Raw genomic sequence first — 19620 nt, 5'->3', positions numbered from 1 at the left:
AAACTTGGGCACCACCTTCCCCAACGCTCGCGAGGCTTCGTTCAATCCTGCGGGAAGAAGCGAGACTGAATGAGATCACGGAGTGGGCGGGGCGCGTGGGGCAGCTCCCGCGCAGGCGCGGTGAGGTCTGTCTGACCGACCTTCAGGAGGAGCGGTATCACCATGTTTCCTCCGGCGGGCCTCGCAGGGCTGTCGGCCTGGGCCGTGCAGCCGCAAAGGTATGACAGCTCGCGGTGGGAACGGAAGGGTTGCGACGGATGGAGGGGCTCAGGCAGGGGGTAGGGGAAGCGGGTGGAGGCGAGTGGGACGGACGCAGAGGCCCCGGAGCCCGGGCTGCAGGAAGCGCTCGGAACCGGGAAGGGCGCGCCACGTCTCCGGAGGCGGGCTGGGGCGGGGTGAGGGCCACGAGGATTGCTCATCTGGGACCTCAAGAGTGGGGCCTTGGGCCCAGTTAATTTCAGGGCAGTCTTGGATCCCCTCAGCTACTAAATAAATGCTTAGGGAGCCTCTGCTGCGCGCCAGGCGGCGAGCCTCTGGGAGGCCTTACCCGGGCCCTCAAAGTGGGAGAGGGGAGGGCCCCAGGGAAGGTCCAGCGGAAGGTTAAGGTGTGCTTTTTGTCCTTGACGCCTTTTGAAACTCTCCGGTGCAGAGCGCAGTAACGCACAACGCGAACTAAGCGGCGACCTTGCAGCAGGCGCTTTGCTGGGCCCAAGTGTATAAAATAAGTGTCCTTGTGGGTTGCAAAGGGGACCTTAAATATCTGTTAGCGAGGAAGCGGAAGAGACCTTGCACTATCTCGAAACCGTTGTGCTGAATCAGTAACCCTGCAAGGTTATGACATCGTCCCAGTGCCCCGAGGAGGAGATAGATGGACTTCTATGCGTCATCTGTTCACTGCCATGCAAGTTTTAGGGATTTTAAACATTGGTTTCCCCACACCCCCAGAAAAAGCATCTTAGAAGGCCTAGGAATAGGCAGACAAACATTGGTTTGTATGGTACCCTATAATAGGATGAGATGTGTTGCAGCTAGACAGAGTCTGGAAGAATTTCAGATACAGTGCCAAAGGGTTAGCTATAGACTGTAGCACTTCCCCGGTTTTACAGTAAAGGAGAATTCTAAGGAGCCACCCCACTAAACTAGATTTTTGTACCTAATTTATGAGAAGGGACTATAAAGCATTAATTAACATAGGTATGTGTTCATTAAGCAAAACATTTATAACACTAAAAGATTTTCAGCTTAATGAAGTAATTAAATCCGATGTGAAAAACCTACCTACAAATGTTGGTGGATTTGCCTTGGAATTCAGAGTTTCTTTCCCCTAATATTGAAAGATGATTCATGGGAAGTAAGAAGTCCCATTAGTTGGATTCTCACTGGTATAGGTTGTCCCATTTCTTAATCACTCAGCGCACATTTGTTGGGTGCTTGCGCTGCGCCAAGTTGGCACTGTGGAAAGTGCTAAAATGTGGTGAACAAATCGACATGATCCTGGTGAGCTTTGTGGGACAATCCCTCACATGCAGTGGCGCTCTGCAAACATCAGCTGTCCTTCCTTAGATGGGAACATCTTGCTGTGCATTAATGTTATCTGTAAATATTTTTAGAACTTTAAGTTATCCAAGTTGATCTTTAAAAATGGACAGTTTCTGAAATGAGGACCAAATACATTACATAAAACTGTAAAAATACCTTTTAAAAAACCTGTAAGATCTTTTGAAGATCTTTTAGTAAAGAAGCATTTAAGTGCTTGCTGGGTCTGAGACAACTACTGCGTGGGGTGGGGCTTAAACTGGAACCTCAGTCAGCAAATAAATGTGGAAGTCCTGACCTTACTCCCTTTGGAGTGTTGGTTTTAAATTGTTAGGTTATGAATAGTCATCAAACGTCAGTTTCCACCTTGAAGGCGGACTGTGTCCTCTTCCTTTTCATACGTTGCATCACTCTGGGTGCCTGCTGGCTTTCCTGCCTCTTCTGCCTTTTCCCTTCCACTCCCTATAATTGCCTTTCAAATTCAGAAACTAAAGCCATCTTAATGTTTCACATGCCACAGAATTAATTTGGAAGGGAAATACATTATACTTTTGTCTTTGCAGAACCAGAAAGAGGCATTTCCTTGGTTGTGTTTTGGTTATTGAAAGCTTTCTAAAATGCAATTTGTTGTTATAGTTTTGGTTTCAAGGAGGTTTAGCATACCAACATTAACTAAACATTAGGCTTAATTACACTTACAGTGAAGTTGTTTTAATTGTTCAGGGTGTCAGTAAAATACCCTAAATTTTTGGGAATTAAACTTTTTTTTAAAGTAGTATTTAAGAAAATGGAAATAAGAAATTTGGGGGTGGGAAAGAGTGATTTTTCTATCTCAAATCAGGGGGAAATACATTTCTATTTTCTAGTGTTCCACATTGTCTAAAATGGAACTATTTTATAATAGGAAACCAGTAGGCCGTAAGTTGAACTATGGACACTGAAAAGGGAGAGAGGTGGCATTTCAGGGGAGAGAAGAGGCCATCGTCTGAGGCTGAGGTAGCAGATATTTACTTTTAAACGTAAGGCAGCAGCCTGTGGTGTACCTGATGGAATGGTGCCAAACTGTCCGGCTTTGAATCCTGACCACCACTCACCTGGCAGTGTGGCCTTGGGCAAGTTACTCAGTGTCTCTGTACCATTTCCCCATCTGTTAAGTGGGGGTAATGCTAGTACCCCAGTCATTGGATTAGTGTGAGGATTAAGTGAATCAGTATTTGTAAAGAACCAAGGACAGTGGGAAAAATGCTTGTGAGGATCCAGGTGTATCAGTTGAAAAATGAAAACGAATGTATACATACACGTTCTACATAAAACGTAATGTGAGAAGGTTAGAAGTCTAACAAGACTGAATTGTGTGCCATGGTTGGTGATAAAGTTCTGGGGAGTCACTTGGTGGAGAGGCCAGGGTCGGACTTTCACCCAGGCATTCAGTGTTAGAATTAGACATACTTCATAATTTTCTTTTCCTTAGGAATTAGTGGATGCTGCTTCTTCCTTAATTTTTATATTATTCAGCATTATACACTCCTTAAAATTCATTCAAGCTGTCTGTAATTTCTTTGAATGATACATAGTTCACCCACGAACCTGCTGTGTGATCATAGTAGATCATGGTAGTCCGCCATCTATCTGTGCGACTTGCCCTCTGCTGTATTTGACGTGTTTCTAGTTTCTCAGATAATCTCCCGAGAATTTTTCAGGACGTGATGCCATTTTCCAGAACACAAAACTGACACAGAAAGAACTTCCTTTATCTTCTCATTTGCAAAAGCTGTATATTCAGTAGAGCAGTCTGTCGCTAGAGAGAGTTCAGATCAGCTCGTGGTTATTTTGCACTCAAATTGTACTTAAAAAATAACTTTGTGACACAGATAGACATGTTTAGAATTAAATGAAGTCTAAACATGAGAGTGCTTCAAAATTGGGGAAATTAGGGTGTGTGCACAGCAGAAAGAATCACAAAAGATCCTGTATCTTCCTGCATACCTCTCACTTGGGATACGTGTGGAGACCCGAACATTCTGTGTTCATCCAGATATGGCATGCAGTTCAGATTTTGTTCCATATGACGTGCTCTGACTAGAAACCTGTGTCAGTTAAATTGGAGTGCATGCCTAAGACCATACTGTCCCAGTGTCACTCTTTTTTTTTTTTTTTTTTTTTTTTTTTTTTTGCGGTACGCAGGCCTCTCACTGCTGTGGCCGTTGCGGAGCACAGGCTCCGGACACGCAGGCTTAGCGGCCATGGCTCACAGGCACAGCCGCTCCTCTGCATGTGGGATCTTCCTGGACCGGGGCACGAACCCGTGTCCCCTGCATCGGCAGGCGGACTCTCAACCACTGCGCCACCAGGGAAGCCCCCAGTGTCACTCTTTATAGTCTCTAAATTTAGAATGTCTGGGTAAAAAAGTTACTCCAAAAAAAGAAAATCATCCCCAAAATATTACTTTTCAAGTGCCATGATGAAAAAATGTTCATGGGATAGTCATTATGTCGATAAGTCCGCCCTCTGAACTAGCAGAGCTTGTCAGTGTTTGACTGCTTTTATCTTTGCCTTTGGGGGGGATCCACTCTTAAAACCAAACCTAATGTTTTCCAGGTAGTCTCCTTCCTCTTATTTTCTTTATTTTTCTTTGTCCATGGCTGAGTAATACCAGTAGTAAGTTACATAAGTCAAGAGATTTTTAAAAAATAACTGTTCTGGTTATGAACTTTCAGACTTACTTTTTGCATATAAACACATAGAATCACAAAAATGGCATCATATCTTATAGCCTGCATTTTTAAGTTATTATAGACTTTTTAAATCTGTTTTTTAGTACAGTTTTAGATTTATAGAAAAAATGAGTAGCACAGAGAGTTGCATATACCCACACCCCACTCTGGACATTTTCCCCAGTCATCAACATCTTGCATTAGTGTGGAGTGTATACTACGATTAATGAACCCGTGTTGATGCATTATTAACTAAGGTACATAGTTTCATTAAGGACACTCATTTTTTTGTATATTTCTGTGGGTTTTGACAAATGCATAGTGACATGTGTCTTCCATTACAATATCATGCAGAATAGTTTCACTGCCCTAAAAATCTCTCCCTAAAATCCTGGCAACCACTGATATTTTTATTGTTGCTATAGTTTTGTCAGTTCTGGAATGTCTTATAATTGGAATCATACAGTATGTAGCCTTTTCAGACTGGTTTCTTTCACTTAGCGATATGCAATTAAGGTTCCTCCATGTCTTTTTGTGGCTTGATGGCTCATTTATTTTTATTGCTTAATACTGCTCCAACTGTATGGATGCACCTGTTTATCCATTCATTCATGTATTGAAGGACATCTTGATTCCTTCCAGTTTTTGGCAGTCATGAATAAAGCTGCTATAGGAATGTGAATGCAGGTTGTCATGTAGATATAAGTTTTCAGCTCAATTGGGTAGGTATCTAGGGGTATGATTGCTGAATCATATGTTTAAACTATGTTTAGATTTGTAAGAAGCTGCCAAACCATCTTCCAAAGTAGCCATACCATTTTGTATAACCACTGGTGATCAGTGAGAGTTCCTGTTACCCCACATCCTTGCCGTCATTGGTGTTGTCAGGTTTTTTTTTTTTAATTTTAGCCATTCTTTGGGATTTTCTATGTAGTTGATCATGTCATCTATGAACAAAGACAGCTTTATTTCTTCCCTCCCAACCTGTATACGTGTTGTTTCCCTTTTTGTCTTATTGCATTAATTAGGACTTCAGTACAGTGTTGAGTAGGGGTGGTGAGACAGGGCATCCTTGTCTTGTTCCCAGTCTTCGGGGGAAAGCTCTTAGTTTCTAACCATTAAACCTTAGGGATTTTTTTTGTGGATGTTCTTTATCAGGTTGAGGAAGTTCTCCTCTATTCCTAATTTGCTGAGAGGTTTTTAATCATGAATCGGCATTTGATTTTGTCAGATCCTTTTTCTGCATCTATTGATGATATAATTTTTCTTCTTTAGTGGGTTGATGTGGTGGATTATATATTTGAATTTCGAATGATGAACCAGCCTCACATACCTGGAATAAATCCCACTTGGTCGTAGTGTATAATTGTTTTTAATACATGGTTAGATTGCATTTGCTAATATTTTGTTGAGGATTTTTGCATCTAGGTTCATGAGAGATATTGTTCTCTAAATTTCATTTCTTATATAATGTCTTTATCTGGTTTTAGTATTAGGGTTATGCTGGCCTTATAGAATGAGGACGTATTCCCCCTGCTTCTCGTTCTGATTCTCTTTCTTTTTCTTTTTAATTTTATTTTTTTGGGCAGCAACTACCATGTCTACTGATAGTTACAGATCTGTCTCAAATCTCAATACCTCATATGTTTCCCAGACCTGGTTAACATTTCCACTTAGTTGCATGGTTTTTTAAACTACATCGCATTCAAAATTCATTATCTCGAGGGAGATCTCCCCCACCCAGTTTTTCTCTCTTGGTTAAATGACAACACTGTTCATTTAGGTCATTAAATTAGAAACCTTTGGGTCAGCTTGCTCTCACATCTGGTCTCCTGTTGCTTTGCCAACCTCTCAGTCCAGGTGCTTGCCTTCTCTTGTCTGGAAGCCCCTTATTTGGCCTCCATGTCATCAACATTTGGTATGATTTTGTGCTTTTTACTGCCATCCGAGATACCTTACTGAAAAACTAAACTGATTTGTGGGCTTAGAAACATTCATCATTTTCCCAGTACCTATAAAATAATATTTATACTTATTAACCCAAGCTATGTCTCCAGCTTCAAAACTATATCCAGTTCCTAGGAATGCCCTCCTTAGGCCCTCCTTCTTTATGCACAAATGTATCGATTCTTCATTTCTCCCATGGAGCTTTCCAGGCCAACACAGGTACTTTATGGACTTAAGAGCTACAAGATAATATATATTCAGTAACACGTCTTCACCAGTAAGAGGAGGATCCTCTCGTAATTTATCTTTCACCAACATTACTTTTAAGTCATATCATTTTGACTTTAATGCATCAGCGCTTTAAAAGACTGTAGAAATATTTCATGTAAATTTCATGTAAATTAAATTTGCATACATCTTGTTTATGAGATAGTACGTAGTATGCTTGTAGGCAGAGACCACGTCCTGGAGCAGAGTAGTTGCTCAGTAAAGAGCTTACTGAATTGAGTTGAAAAAGTTCAGAATCGGTTTAAATAAACTGTACTTTGACACATGTGGTCATGTTAGAATGTGTAGTTGACCCTAAGGGTTATTTGAAAAGGTTTCGGTGAACTGAGGAAGTCAGGGACGATATAGGCAAAGGCATAGGGGTGGGAATAGAGCATATGTGAATGCCATTGTGACTTCAGTGGAAGCTTTGTGTTAGATCAAATAGAATGAGATGTTTTTTGGGGGGCCTCTCACTGTTGTGGCCTCTCCCGTTGCGGAGCACAGGCTCCGGATGCGCAGGCTCAGCGGCCATGGTTCACGGGCCCAGCCACTCCGCGGCATGTGGGATCTTCCCGGACCGGGGCACGAACCCATGTCCCCTGCATCAGCAGGCGGACTCTCAACCACTGCGCCACCAGGGAAGCCCTAGAATGAGATCTTTAATGATATAAGGTTTGGTATCAGTATTGAGGAATTTATGTATACACACACACACACACACGCACACACACATTCAGAGTCTTATAGATCATTTCTTTATGGGATACTCTTTAAATCAGTTTATCAACTTTGAAAGTTTTTCTTTGAGCTGTTTTTCAAAAAACTAAAATGTTTTTTACCACCTTTATTCTTAGGATCCAAGTTCGAAATATGGCAACCTTGAAAGATAGTAAGTACTTTATCACAATATGTGAATTGAGAAAAACTAAATTTTGACAAATAAAAATGTGCTGCTTTAGCCCATTTACGTATTTGGTCAGAATGGACACAGTGAATCTATGTCATCTGTGTACGGCATTGAACTTGTTTTGGAAAAGACCCATGTGAGGTGACACATGGTTGTTGATTCTGTTGTTTGTAGAATGATAATGATATAACTAGAAAAAAGTACTGTGTGTGTGTATAAAATGTTATGGAATATGTGGCTAAAGGCCATTTTCAGTACCATTTAGTGTTTTAAATACATAATTTATTGATACTATTATGTTGCCGTTTTGCTTGTCCTCTCAGGTAGCACAAGGTCTGAGTTATTGGTACTCTAACATTAAGCCTAGTTTAGCAGCTTCTATTAATTGAAGGTCTAACTGCTAATTATTCTACCTTGAAGTTTAGGAAAATATTTCGATAAATTCACAAATGAAATGGTAACTCCTTTATCTTAACACAGCACTTCTATTTCTCAGTTACCAGGCGACTAAAATCAATCAAAAACATCCAGAAAATTACCAAGTCTATGAAAATGGTAGCAGCAGCGAAATATGCCCGAGCGGAGAGGGAGCTGAAACCAGCCCGAGTGTATGGAATAGGATCCTTGGGTAAGAGGAGAGTACAGTCACAAATTACGAAGTACCGTTTAACCTAGAGATCACTGCTCATGACTCATCTGTCCTGAGTACTTCCAGGCCCCCATCTATCACAGCAGCCCTGTGCGGGTGGGGACCGTCAGAGCTCCAGCTTTGCAGATAAGAAAAACTGAAGCCCAGTGCAATCATAACTACATCTCTGTGACTTGGCATCTGAGCCTCTCTATTTGTTAACCACTGTATGTGATCATGTTCACTTTTAAGATATTCTGAAAATTTTCCTAGATTATTAAATATACCATCAAAAGAACTTGGAAGTTTAGTGCATTAGACTCAAATGCTTGATTTCTTCCTGTTACACTGTGATGTGATCTTTTAGGACTGCACGGTGGGGAGGGGATGCCCTGCAGTGGAAGGTGACTGAGTAGTCTTGGAAATGACTCTGAGTACATGAGCGGAATGTTTCAACATCAACTGTAAAGAGGGAGAAATTTGCTTATTTCCAAATTGAAGAAAAGATGTATCTGTATCATCTGTGTGTTAATACCTCTATGTATTACATATAAATTACCTTGTGCAGTAGTTTTCTTGTGCTCTTCATATTTTTTAAGCATGCATTTATAGCATGCTTTTTTTAATCAGTGTTTTGTTTTTTTTTTTTTTGGCTGCATTGGGTCTTCGTTGCTGCGCGCGGGCTTCTAATTGCAGTGGCTTCTCTTGTTGGGAAGCACGGGCTCTAAGCACGCAGGCTTCAGTAGTTGCGGCACGCAGACTTTAGTAGTTGTGGCTCACAGGCTCTAGAGCGCAGGCTAGAGGCACACGGGTTTCGTTGCTCCGTGGCATGTGGGATCTTCCCGGACCAGGGCTCAAATCTGTGTCCCCGTGCGTTGGCAGGCAGATTCTTAACCACTGCACTACCAGGGAAGTCCAATCCGTTTTTTTATATATAAATTTATTTATTTTATTTATGTTTATTTTTGGCTGCGTTGGGTCTTTGTTGCTGCACATGGGCTTTCTCTAGTTGCGGCGAGCAGGGGCTACTCTTTGTTGCAGTGTGCGGGCTTCTCATTGTGGTGGCTTCTCTTGTTGTGGAGCACGGGCTCTAGGCGCGTGGGCTTCAGTAGTTGTGGCTCACAGGCTCTAGAGTGCAAGCTCAGTAGTTGTGGCACACGGGCTTAGTTGCTCCGCAGCATGTGGGATCTTCCCGAACCAGGGCTCAAACCCATGTCCCCTGCATTGGCAGGCAGATTCTTAACCACTGTGCCACCAGGGAAGCCCTAGCATGCTTTTTTAAGCATGCTCTAAAGAAACTTTTGTATGAGAAAACGATAGGGCACTAGGCTTCAGTGGAAATGGCTCCTTGCTTTAAAAATGCCATATTTAGGGAATTTCCTGGCGGTCCAGTGGTTAGGACTTGGCACTCTTACTGCCAGGGTTCGGGTTAGATCCCTGGTTGGGGAACTAAGATCCTGCAGGCTGTGTGGTGCAGCCAAAAATACCCAGCCATATTCAGCTTTTCCTAGGAGGCATAACGGAGACTTGCTAGGTTAGGGTTAGCAGTCATTAACAGCCCCAGCCGTTTTCTCTCCTGAGTCCTGTTCTCTAACCAGCATAATACTGAGCACCTAGTTAGCAGCCCAGTAGAGGCTGATAAATTACTCTAGCCTATTTCTATGAAAAGGTGAAAGTCATTCACTGTTCACCTTTCATGCTGAAATGAATAAGTGTAATAAATATTTCCCCTCAAAACTCTGTAACCACAAAACTATCGAATAAGGAAATTGGCTCAGATATCATTATAATATTTGTGGTGTAATATTAAAAACTCAAGTCAAGGCTGCCATTCAGCTACTCAGTCCTTCAAACTAAAAAAATACTAACTGCTAGATATTAAATGGCTAATCATTTAAAATATTTAAGAACTTTAAATAGACATTTTATGCTGTACAATATGAAACATAAAAAGAGACTGAAAAGGAATATTTTCTCCACTTCCATAAACTTTGGAGTTGAGTATTCTCTCTGCTTTTTATGGAGGGTCCTCAGGTATTGAAATTTGAGAATCACTGCTCTATACTGAAAAAGGCAATAGCAGGAATTTTGTTGAAGTGGGGAATGTGGCAGCCGTGAAGATGCACTTTGTAACTAGAGTGAGCACAGCTGCTGAATCGTCCTGTGTTTTTGTACCTAAGCCATGCTTCCCACGGGCTGCTTCTGGCCAGCACCTGAGCACAGGTGGGATACTCAGGTAGGCGTGTTCTTGGGAGACTTGGGGCTCCCTGGCAGCCTCGCTGAACTTTCCCTCAACTGTACAGCGGTCCAGGAAGCTGCCACCCCACCTTTCTTCCCACTGGTCAGACTGGCATCCTGGTGTGATGGCTATTCTGACTTCCTTCCTATTTTCTCTCACAGGCATTTCCCCAGTAAACTCCATGTATATTTTATCTTATTTAAACACCTCTTGCCTTCTGCTTCTTGGAAGACCAACAATGTGAGGTTGTTAGTAATACCAAAAATAGGGACTTCCCTGGCAGTCCAGTGGTTAGGATTCCGCGCTTCCACTGCAGGGGACACGGATTTGATCCCTGGTCCCGCAAGCCACGCAGCCCAGCAAAAATAAATAAATAAAAAATAAAATGGCATCCATCATTTTAATGTCAACAGTTTTCATAAAAGCTTGCTATGTAGATTATATGAGCATTTCAGTAAATATTTGTTTTCTGCTTTTTTGGTTGTACACTGAAGATCTGTGTTCTTTAGAAATTTGGCAAGTCTAGAGAAGTTGGTACTTCTATAAGTCTGGCCTTTTTACAAGTCCTTCAATTGTGCTAGCGATTTCTTTTAGTCAGTACTTTTTGGCCCTTAGGAACCTTTGTCTTAATAGAGATTTAAACCTTTATGGTTTTCAGCCTGATCGTAAATGAAATAAGTGCACAGACACGTGATTATATTGAGGCATCATTTTTTAAATTAGGGATTATTGCTGTATTTAGTGTAATTACACATACTTTTTTTTTTTTTTAGCTCTATATGAAAAGGCTGATATTAAGGTGCCTGAAGACAAGAAGAAACATCTCCTTATCGGTGTGTCCTCAGACCGAGGGCTTTGTGGTGCTATTCATTCCTCGATTGCTAAACACTTAAAGAGTGAGGCGGCCAATCTCACAGCAGCTGGGAAAGAAGTTAAGATTGTTGGAGTTGGTGATAAAATCAGGAGTATACTTCACAGGTAATTTAAGTGTATACTGTTTATGTTTAAAAGGCTGCAAGAATGAATAAAGGGAAGTTTCTTTGATAGTTTATTTAAGCAAGGTGTCTTTTTTTGATTACCATTTTATACACAGAGGTTTTGTTTTGTTTTGAATTTTTTTCCAGAATATAGTAGAATGGATAGATTTCCCCTGTTTTCTATTTATCTTTTGTTTTTCCTTTTCCAGACCATAAATGGAATACAGTAGGAATATCAGAAGCTATGGGTTTTTGTTTTGAGGGGCGTTTTTCTGTTTTTTTTAATGAGGACCCTAAGGAGCTCTCACAGCCTGGAAGTGCCAGAAATGAATGACAGCTGATTAGGACTGGAAGGATAGAAGTAAAAGCAGAGAGAAATGCAAGACAAGAAAGGCCTGGTGTTAGTCCTTAGTTCTTGGCGGGTGCTGAAGGAAAGGGATAATCACGATAATGTAGGGGCACCTTAATTCAGTGAACACCCCCTGCCCCCCTCAAAAAAGCTTGATCCATAGTGAGAGTGTTTTTTCCTTGTTCTCTGTTCTTTCAGCAGAAGTATTCTGTTAAACTATTTTATGTGACCTCTTCATTTTCTTGTAGGACTCATTCTAACCAGTTTTTGGTGACATTCAAAGAAGTGGGGAGAAGGCCCCCTACCTTTGGGGATGCGTCGGTCATTGCCCTTGAACTGTTAAATTCTGGATATGAATTTGATGAAGGGTCTATCATCTTTAACAGATTCAGGCAAGAAAAATGTTGAAATCCAAGCTTTTTTATGTTTTATGTTCATTATACTTTGGGAATTTACATTTGCTTTTGCCGTTTCTAGGTCTGTCATCTCCTACAAGACAGAAGAAAGGCCCATCTTTTCCCTTGGTACCATTGCAAGTGCTGGTAAGTAGGTTTTGTATGACAAGTATTTTTCCTATAGAAAGGAGAGATTTGTACATTTAGGAAAACAGTGATTATCAGGGTGGCTTTTTTTCAGCAGTAACGAAAATGATGTTGGGCTCTTTCTATCACCGTCTATTAGTGGCTTCCATGAAATCATAAACATTTATTGTTTGACAACTCTTACTGCATTCTTTCATTAATTTAATAAATAAATAAATATCCATTGAAGGCCATCATTAGATATGATTTCTGTCCTTGGAGATTGAAGAACTTAGCTAGAATGATGTATTGGCTTTGCAATCTGTGTGTGGGAGCCCTCCCTAACCACAAAACAGACGCTCTAGAATAGAGATTTGGACACTATTCACAACTAATATATGTTGAACAACTCAGTTCTCTTGTTTTGCTATTTAAACAAAGTGATCATTGCTCAGTGATGCATCCTGGAAATAACTCAGGAACTGATTTTATTTTCCCTTTCTGTATATTAGACTTCTCCTGTTCTAGGTGTATAACTTTTACATTTTTTAAAAATAAATCTATTTATTTATTTTTTGGCTGCGTTGGGTCTTCATTGCTGCGAGTGGGCTTTCTCTAGTTGAGGCAGGCAGCAGCTACACTTCGTTGCAGTGCACGGGCTTCTCATTGCGGTGGCTTCTCTTGTTGTGGAGCACGGTCTCTAGGCGCACAGGTTTCAGTAGTTGCGGTGCATGGGCTCAGTAGCTGTGGCTTATGGGCTCTAGAGCGCAGGCTCTAGTTGTGGCGCACGGGCTTAGTTGCTCCGCGGCATGTGGGATCTTCCCGGACAAGGGCTCGAACCCGTGTCCCCTGCCTTGGCAGGTGGATTCTTAACCACTGCGCCACCAGGGAAGTCCCTATAACTTTTACATTTTAATGTCTTAGAAGTTAGGATGCTTCTACTAGTCAGTGGCTTGTCATTTTTAATTGGCTATGTTATTTTCTTTCTTCATGGTACATAAAATAGGAGTTACAATCCACCGCATCTTAAATTTGATGAAATCCAGTACTGTCTTAGCACTTTACACTAATGAATGAATTTTGAAGTCTGCTGCTACGTTTCCACTGCCTAATTACTAAAATGCACAGCAGCCTCTTAACTCTTCCTCTCTTCCACATTCTCAGAAAAGCTTTCCCTCCCTTATTTTCCTGACAGATTTCCCCAATAATCTTATACACAGACTTCCCCAATAATCAAATGGCTGAAATGGGATTTTTATATTACACTATACGAGTCTCAGTTCTTTCCTTAATTTATTAAAAAACGCAGTCACTGACTATTGGGTGGCTTCATGCCCAGCACGCTGCTAGAGACCGTCCAAAGGATTTGTATCCGTGAAGTGTGGTGCTGTTACTTTAAATGTGGACTTCTTAAGTTTTATGAAGTTAAGCATTTGAAGTAGAATATCAAATGCTTTGTTTACACATATTTTGCTGAAAATCTATTATCTATAGTATGGAAATAGATGAAGCTTTTAGAACTGAGTCCTTTAACCAATCTTACATTGACTTCTCTGTAATTGTAAAGAGTTTTTATACTAGGAAGCTGTCTTGATTAAATCAGTCTTTGTGCAGTATCGCTTCAGAGAAATCCATGGCTTGTTTTAACAGAGAGCATGAGTATATATGATGATATTGATGCTGACGTGCTGCAGAATTACCAAGAGTACAGCCTGGCCAACATCATCTACTACTCTCTGAAGGAATCCACCACGAGTGAGCAGAGTGCCAGGATGACGGCCATGGACAATGCCAGCAAGAATGCTTGTAAGCGCTGAGCATGTTCCTGAGACAGTTCCCTTGTGGAAAGCAGCATGAAGACCCTCACGTCAAAAGGCATTAGCGATTCTGGAAGTGGACCAGGAAGCAGGAGAGCTGGGGTCTAGTCCTGGGCTCTGCCACCGATTCTGTGAGGATAGAAAAATTATATTCTCTGCCTTAAAGGAAGTAATATCTTACTTGGTACGCAGTAAGTGTGCAGGTACTTTGAAAAGGTATCTCGTGGAAGAAACAAAAATACCTTCATAAAATTTTTTGAGTGGCCAGTTTGGGTACCCAAAAGGAAACAGAATCTTATTTTTGAATTCAGCAATACACGTCTATAAATGACTTAGTGAAAAAGGTATTCTTTTCCAGTTTTAGATCTTGTTGTCTAATCTTTTGTTCTGTTTGTAGCTGAAATGATTGACAAATTGACTTTGACGTTCAATCGCACCCGCCAAGCTGTCATCACCAAGGAGCTGATAGAAATCATCTCTGGTGCTGCGGCTCTGTAAGTAACCCTGCGTCGCCCTCAGACTCCGTGTCTCATCTGTGCCTGCTAGTTTAACCTTTGCATGTTTAAGTTTTCCGTTTTGTTTTGTCTGTTAAAGATGAAATGATCCATTGCTTATCTTGTTTCCTTAATCGTAGAACATCAAGTTTGATGAAAATGAGATCTCTGGTGTATTTTGATTGTTTCAGCTGAAATATTCAGGCTTAGTTTCTTCTTTTTAGAAATTAGTATATTGCTAGCTTTCACTTTCTTCAAGTTTTAGGAATAAGGATGTGAATTAATTCAGTATCATTTATAAAATCTGTCTTTGAAACTTAAAATATTATAAATCAGGCTTTCTGAGTTACAGGACTGGTTTGGGCTTTGGTTTTATATAAATCTGCAGATCATTGAATGGTGGTAGGGTCCAGGAATTTTAAAATTAAGTTTTCTGTATCAGTACTGTCTTATAGGAGTTCTTAAAATACCGCTTTCCTCAAGAAAATGTCTTGGTTGTCTAGCTAGATATGTTAATGTTTGTGAAACCATGGTTACGATAATGGGAATTGTTTTAAAAATTATTAAATTGAACACCCATTATATGCCTCATACAGTGCTAGGCACGGTGTTAAAGGATGTGGTCCTTTCTTCCAAGGCATTTACGTGCTAATAGGATAAGACAAAAATGCAGATAATTATGCTGAAAGATAAAATGTGTCCTAAGTTATCTTTGACTCATTCTCTCTCACCTCCTGCTAATTGGTCACCAAGTTCTGTAAATTTTACCTTCTAAATATCCTTTGACCCTTTCCCCTTTATGCCCTCTTCACGCAGATCCTTGTCATTTCTCTCCCAAATTAAAAAGTATATTTTTTGAGTGGCACATGTTTTTTTCCCTGAAATGCCATCCTTCCCCTGCACCCTTGATTGTACATCTCTGTTTATCCTTCCTAACGGAGCTGGGGTAATCCTTTCTTCCAGAAATCCCCCCTTCCTGGTTTGAGTGGGGCAGCCTCCTGTGCTTCCCTTCATCATAGCACTTACACTTTTTTACTAGGAATTGCCCTTTTGTTTGTCTACGTCCTTCTGCAGCTTGGGACAGGGAGTGTCTCATTCAGTCTTGTAGCCCCATCACCTGGCACATACTTCCTCAGTAAATATTTGTAGAGTGGATGAATGACGTGCCATGAATATATACATTTTTTAAAAAATTTATTTGTTTTTATTTTTGGCTGTGTTGGGTCTTTGTTGCTGTGCACAGGCTTTCTCTAGTTGCGGTGAGCGGAGGCTATTCTTCGTTGCGGTGCACGGGCTTCTCAGTGTCGTGGCTTCACTTGTTGTGGAACGTGGGCTCTAGAGTGCAGGCTCAGTAGTTGTGGCTCACGGGCTCTATAGCACAGGCTCAGTAGTGTGGTGCACGGGCTTAGTTGCTCCGCGGCATGTGGGCTCTTCCCAGGCCAAGGATCGAACCCCTGTCCCCTGCACTGGCAGGCAGATTCTTAACCACTGCGCCACCAGGGAAGCCCACCATGAATATATTAAGACCTGGAAGTTCAGCAGAGAGAGAAGTAACATTTTATTGGGTATGTGAAAAAATGAATCCAGGTTTAAGAATCAGGGAAAGGTTTATCACTACGATGACATTTAAGTTGGTCCTTTTGTCTATGGAGGATAGAAATGGGCAGCATGCCAGAGACATAAATAAACTGGTTGAGACTGTTTTATAAGTGTTGGTTGGATCCAGCAGCCTTCCTTCTCTTATTTTGCTTTCAGGCGTGAGTTTAAGACTAATCCATCTCTCAGCCTGGTCTCTACTGCTCTCTTAACGTCAGAGTCTAGTGCAGTGATGAGTGGCTCTGCCACTTACCAGCTTGATAGACGTGGTTACGATACTCTCCCTGCAACGCAGTTGTTTTCTATGACATGGGGGCTAATACAGGGATTAAATAAGTGTATTATTCATGTCCTCCTTGCTGTACTTCCTACTGCTGGAGCCACGCGGACTTCTTCTTGGGTGGCGTGCATGCAGAGGCCTGGGGGAAAGTTTTGACTGCGCTCTGAAGGTCCGGGAGCTGTGAGATGTGGAGAGCCAGGCAAAGAGGAATGAATGCTCGGAATAGATGGAGGCTACAGCCTCTGCAGAATTGAGGACCAGGCTCTTTCTTGATTAGGAATGCGGGGACTTGGCTGAAAAGTAGCAAAGTCAGAGAAATGAGGAGAGGGAGATTGGGACATGAAGACCAAGAATTTTAAAAAGAACTCAAATAACTGGAAATTGACTGGTTTTCGCTTTCTAGAAAGGCAGCCTATATCCTTTATTGCAAGTTAGCTGTGCAGCCTGACTGGATTATTTATATGAATGGACTTGCATGCTCTGTAACCTCTCAGCTCTTCTGCTTAAAGGCTTTAATACAAACACATCTGGCTCTTTGGTAGTAATATAAAAGGCATGAATAAACCATAATATTTGAGGTACCAAATATTTAGTTGCTAGCCTAAAATTTTTTAATATATCGTACGCTATTTATAGAAAAGTTGTGGTTTAACGTATGCTTTCATAGTCCTGCCTACTTGCATGAACATGGTTTTATTGCTTCTAACCAGATTCACATCTATGACCTTTTATAACAATCATTGAATCTGTTTTAAGGGAATATTTTGGTAAGTATTTATGTGATATACTCAAGGTAGTGAGTGAGGAAGTGGGCTTTTTTAGTCAGAAATTGTAAATGATTAACCAGCATGGATTGTTTCTTGACCTGCTTGTTTTGTGTTTGTCTTTTTCTTCTAATATAATAACCCAGGAACTAATGAAATTCGAGTTTCATCCTCAGACAAGAGGTAAAGTGGTAATATTTCACGCATTCTCCCCTACCCCCTACCCCGTCAGAAAAGAAACCCAGTCAGATAGAATTGAAGGTAATTCGGCAACAGTGAAACTGATTCCCTGAGAGATGAGACGGCCAGGCCATGAGAGCAGCAGCCAGCTTGTGGGAGTATGTGGGTGATGCTAGTGGGCTTTTTTTTCCTTCTTAGATACATTAAATAAACTGTAAGGATAAAGAATTAGCATTCTTGGGACCTCTCTGGTGGTCCAGTGGTTGGGACTCCACGCTTCCACTGCAGGGGACACGGGTTCGATCACTGGTCAGGGAACTAGGATCCCACGTGGCTCGTGGTGCGGCCAAAAAGAAAAAAGAATTAGCATGCTTTTGAGTTATTAAATACAGGCGGATGAGGAGCAGCGGTTCTCAAACTTCCTGGTCTCAGAACGCTTTGATATCTGACTTCACAGAGGATAGCTCAGTTCTCTCCATTTCTGTATTCATTCTGTTCTGATATTACACGTCACGTAGGCTCTGGAAAACTCCACCATGTGCACCTGAGAATGAGAATAAAATAGGCAAATAACATTGTTATAAAAATAGTTTTGCCCTCACGGACCTCATGAAAGGGTCACCAGACCAAAATTTGAGAACCACTGGTGTAGAGTAGCATTTTATTATGTAGAGTCAGTTTTAAAAGTCCCACTGAAATATGTATTATCTCTTGACATCTCTATTTTTCAAAAAAACATTGTTTTTTATTTGTTCTGTACTTTTATTTTTCAGGTAAAGAAGATTCAGCCAGCTGATTTTGTTTTTAGCTTACTGCTGTCCTTGTCAGAAGAAATTGTTGGTCCACTGTTTAAATTAGTAAAGACAGCGAGATATTTGTAAATTATCTTACAATAAATGACTCACCGTAAGAAAATCACTGTCTTTTCTTATTATATGAGAACAGCAGTTCTCCAAATGAGATCTTAAAACACTTAAAAATATTAACATGCTACTTATTAAGAAGATAGTTGAAGAGGCTTCTCTGATTTTCTGGTTGCCTAACAGCCGTGGAAAGCCTGGCCTCCGTGGGGTCAGAGTGGAAGAGGCACCAGGCCACAACCCCAGCCCAGGCACCTGAGCACCACACCTTCATAGAACAGCCAGCATGGGGAAGCAAACGCACTGTCCAGGTCATCTGCTGTTTCTCACGTGCACGGTGTAGAATTTCAGGCATATACTAAATCTAAATAAATTTTTAAACTTTTCCAAGGACTGAGAAACATTTCAGTAGGATACTTACTCCATATTCGCATTTAGATAACCATTAAGATTGGGTGCATGAGCTATTACACACAGCGAGTTGGCCATGCCAAAGTGTCAGGGTTTTTTCCTATTTATTTAAAAGAGGGCTTAGGGGTTTTTATTGCAAAAGTAGTATAGGAATTACAAAAGACTGTAGAACTATATAAAAAAATACAAAGCCCATTCTCACTTAACACTTTATATTACTCTTGTTAAAAAACATTAAATAAATACATGCATATGCTATTATTTTACCAATAACTATTCATAAAAATGAACAATAAGTAATATAAAAATGGATTAGCGGGCTTCCCTGGTGGCGCAGTGGTTGAGGGTCCGCCTGCCGGTGCAGGGGACACGGGTTTGTGCGCCGGTCTGGGAGGATCCCGCATGCCACGGAGCGGCTGGGCCCGTGAGCCATGGCCGCTGAGCCTGCGCGTCCGGAGCCTGTGCTCCGCAGTGGGAGAGGCCACAGCAGTGAGAGGCCCGAGTGCCACAGGAAAAAAAAAAAAAAAAAGGATTAGCAACCACAAACCTGTAAAGAGCAGTGTTGCCACTTTAAGAAGAAGGCTGCCAGAGAAAGATAAACTGAACAGAATCTCAGGGTCATTTTCTAGCTTCCCTGAAACGTTACAAGAGGCATTTTGATTTCTGAGCCTTTGTGACATTTGTTTTTCTCTGAAGGCTCATAGGTCTTTACCTGTGTTGCTCTGAAATGTCACAAGGATAGTTGTTAATAAGCATCCTTGGGGAAGTCTTTGCACACTTGGACGAGTACTTCTGTGTTCTTAATTTTTGGAAGTGGAATCGATGACTCAGACTATGTACATTTTTTAATTTAATAGACACTGCCAAATGGCTCTCAAAAAAGGTTGTAAACCTGTGCTAACGGTGTATGAAATTGATTTCCTCCACTTGCTGAGACTTTGTCTTTTAATCTTTAATGATCTGAGGGGTGAAAAGACAATAGATTACTCATTCGTTGCCCATTTTTTAAAGTGAGTTTTTCTCTTTTTCTCATTGAAACATAAGAGTTCTTGGCATATGAGTGACATCAGCTCATTTGTGTTGCAAATTAATTTGTGTTAGGAAGTTTGCACTTCCACTACTTTCTTGCA

General features: G+C 41.2%; 1 protein-coding gene across 3 annotated transcripts; it reads left to right on the top strand.

The window, feature by feature from the left end:
• Positions 1 to 90: 90 nt before the first annotated feature.
• Positions 91 to 18134, top strand: ATP5F1C (ATP synthase F1 subunit gamma; the record flags this gene model as incomplete). Of its 3 annotated transcripts, XM_082618855.1 has the most annotated exons (10): positions 91 to 218; positions 7322 to 7356; positions 7871 to 8002; positions 11015 to 11219; positions 11816 to 11959; positions 12045 to 12109; positions 13739 to 13894; positions 14303 to 14399; positions 17186 to 17222; positions 17993 to 18134. In XM_082618855.1, the coding sequence occupies exons 1-9, from the start codon at positions 163 to 165 to the stop codon at positions 17190 to 17192; spliced, it is 897 nt and encodes a 298-aa protein (XP_082474981.1). In that variant the 5' UTR covers positions 91 to 162. The 3 variants fall into 3 exon arrangements, with proteins under 3 accessions (XP_082474981.1, XP_082474982.1, XP_082474983.1); XM_082618856.1 differs by lacking the exon at positions 17186 to 17222; XM_082618857.1 differs by lacking the exons at positions 17186 to 17222; positions 17993 to 18134 and having other exon boundaries at positions 14303 to 14403.
• Between the last annotated feature and the right edge of the window lie 1486 nt (positions 18135 to 19620).

The sequence above is a fragment of the Mesoplodon mirus genome (assembly GCF_964341445.2).
Source record: "Mesoplodon mirus genome assembly, chromosome: 4".
Taxonomy (NCBI): domain Eukaryota; kingdom Metazoa; phylum Chordata; class Mammalia; order Artiodactyla; family Ziphiidae; genus Mesoplodon; species Mesoplodon mirus.
Note: the sequence above shows the minus strand (reverse complement) of the source record. Positions and strands in the feature narration are given on the sequence as shown.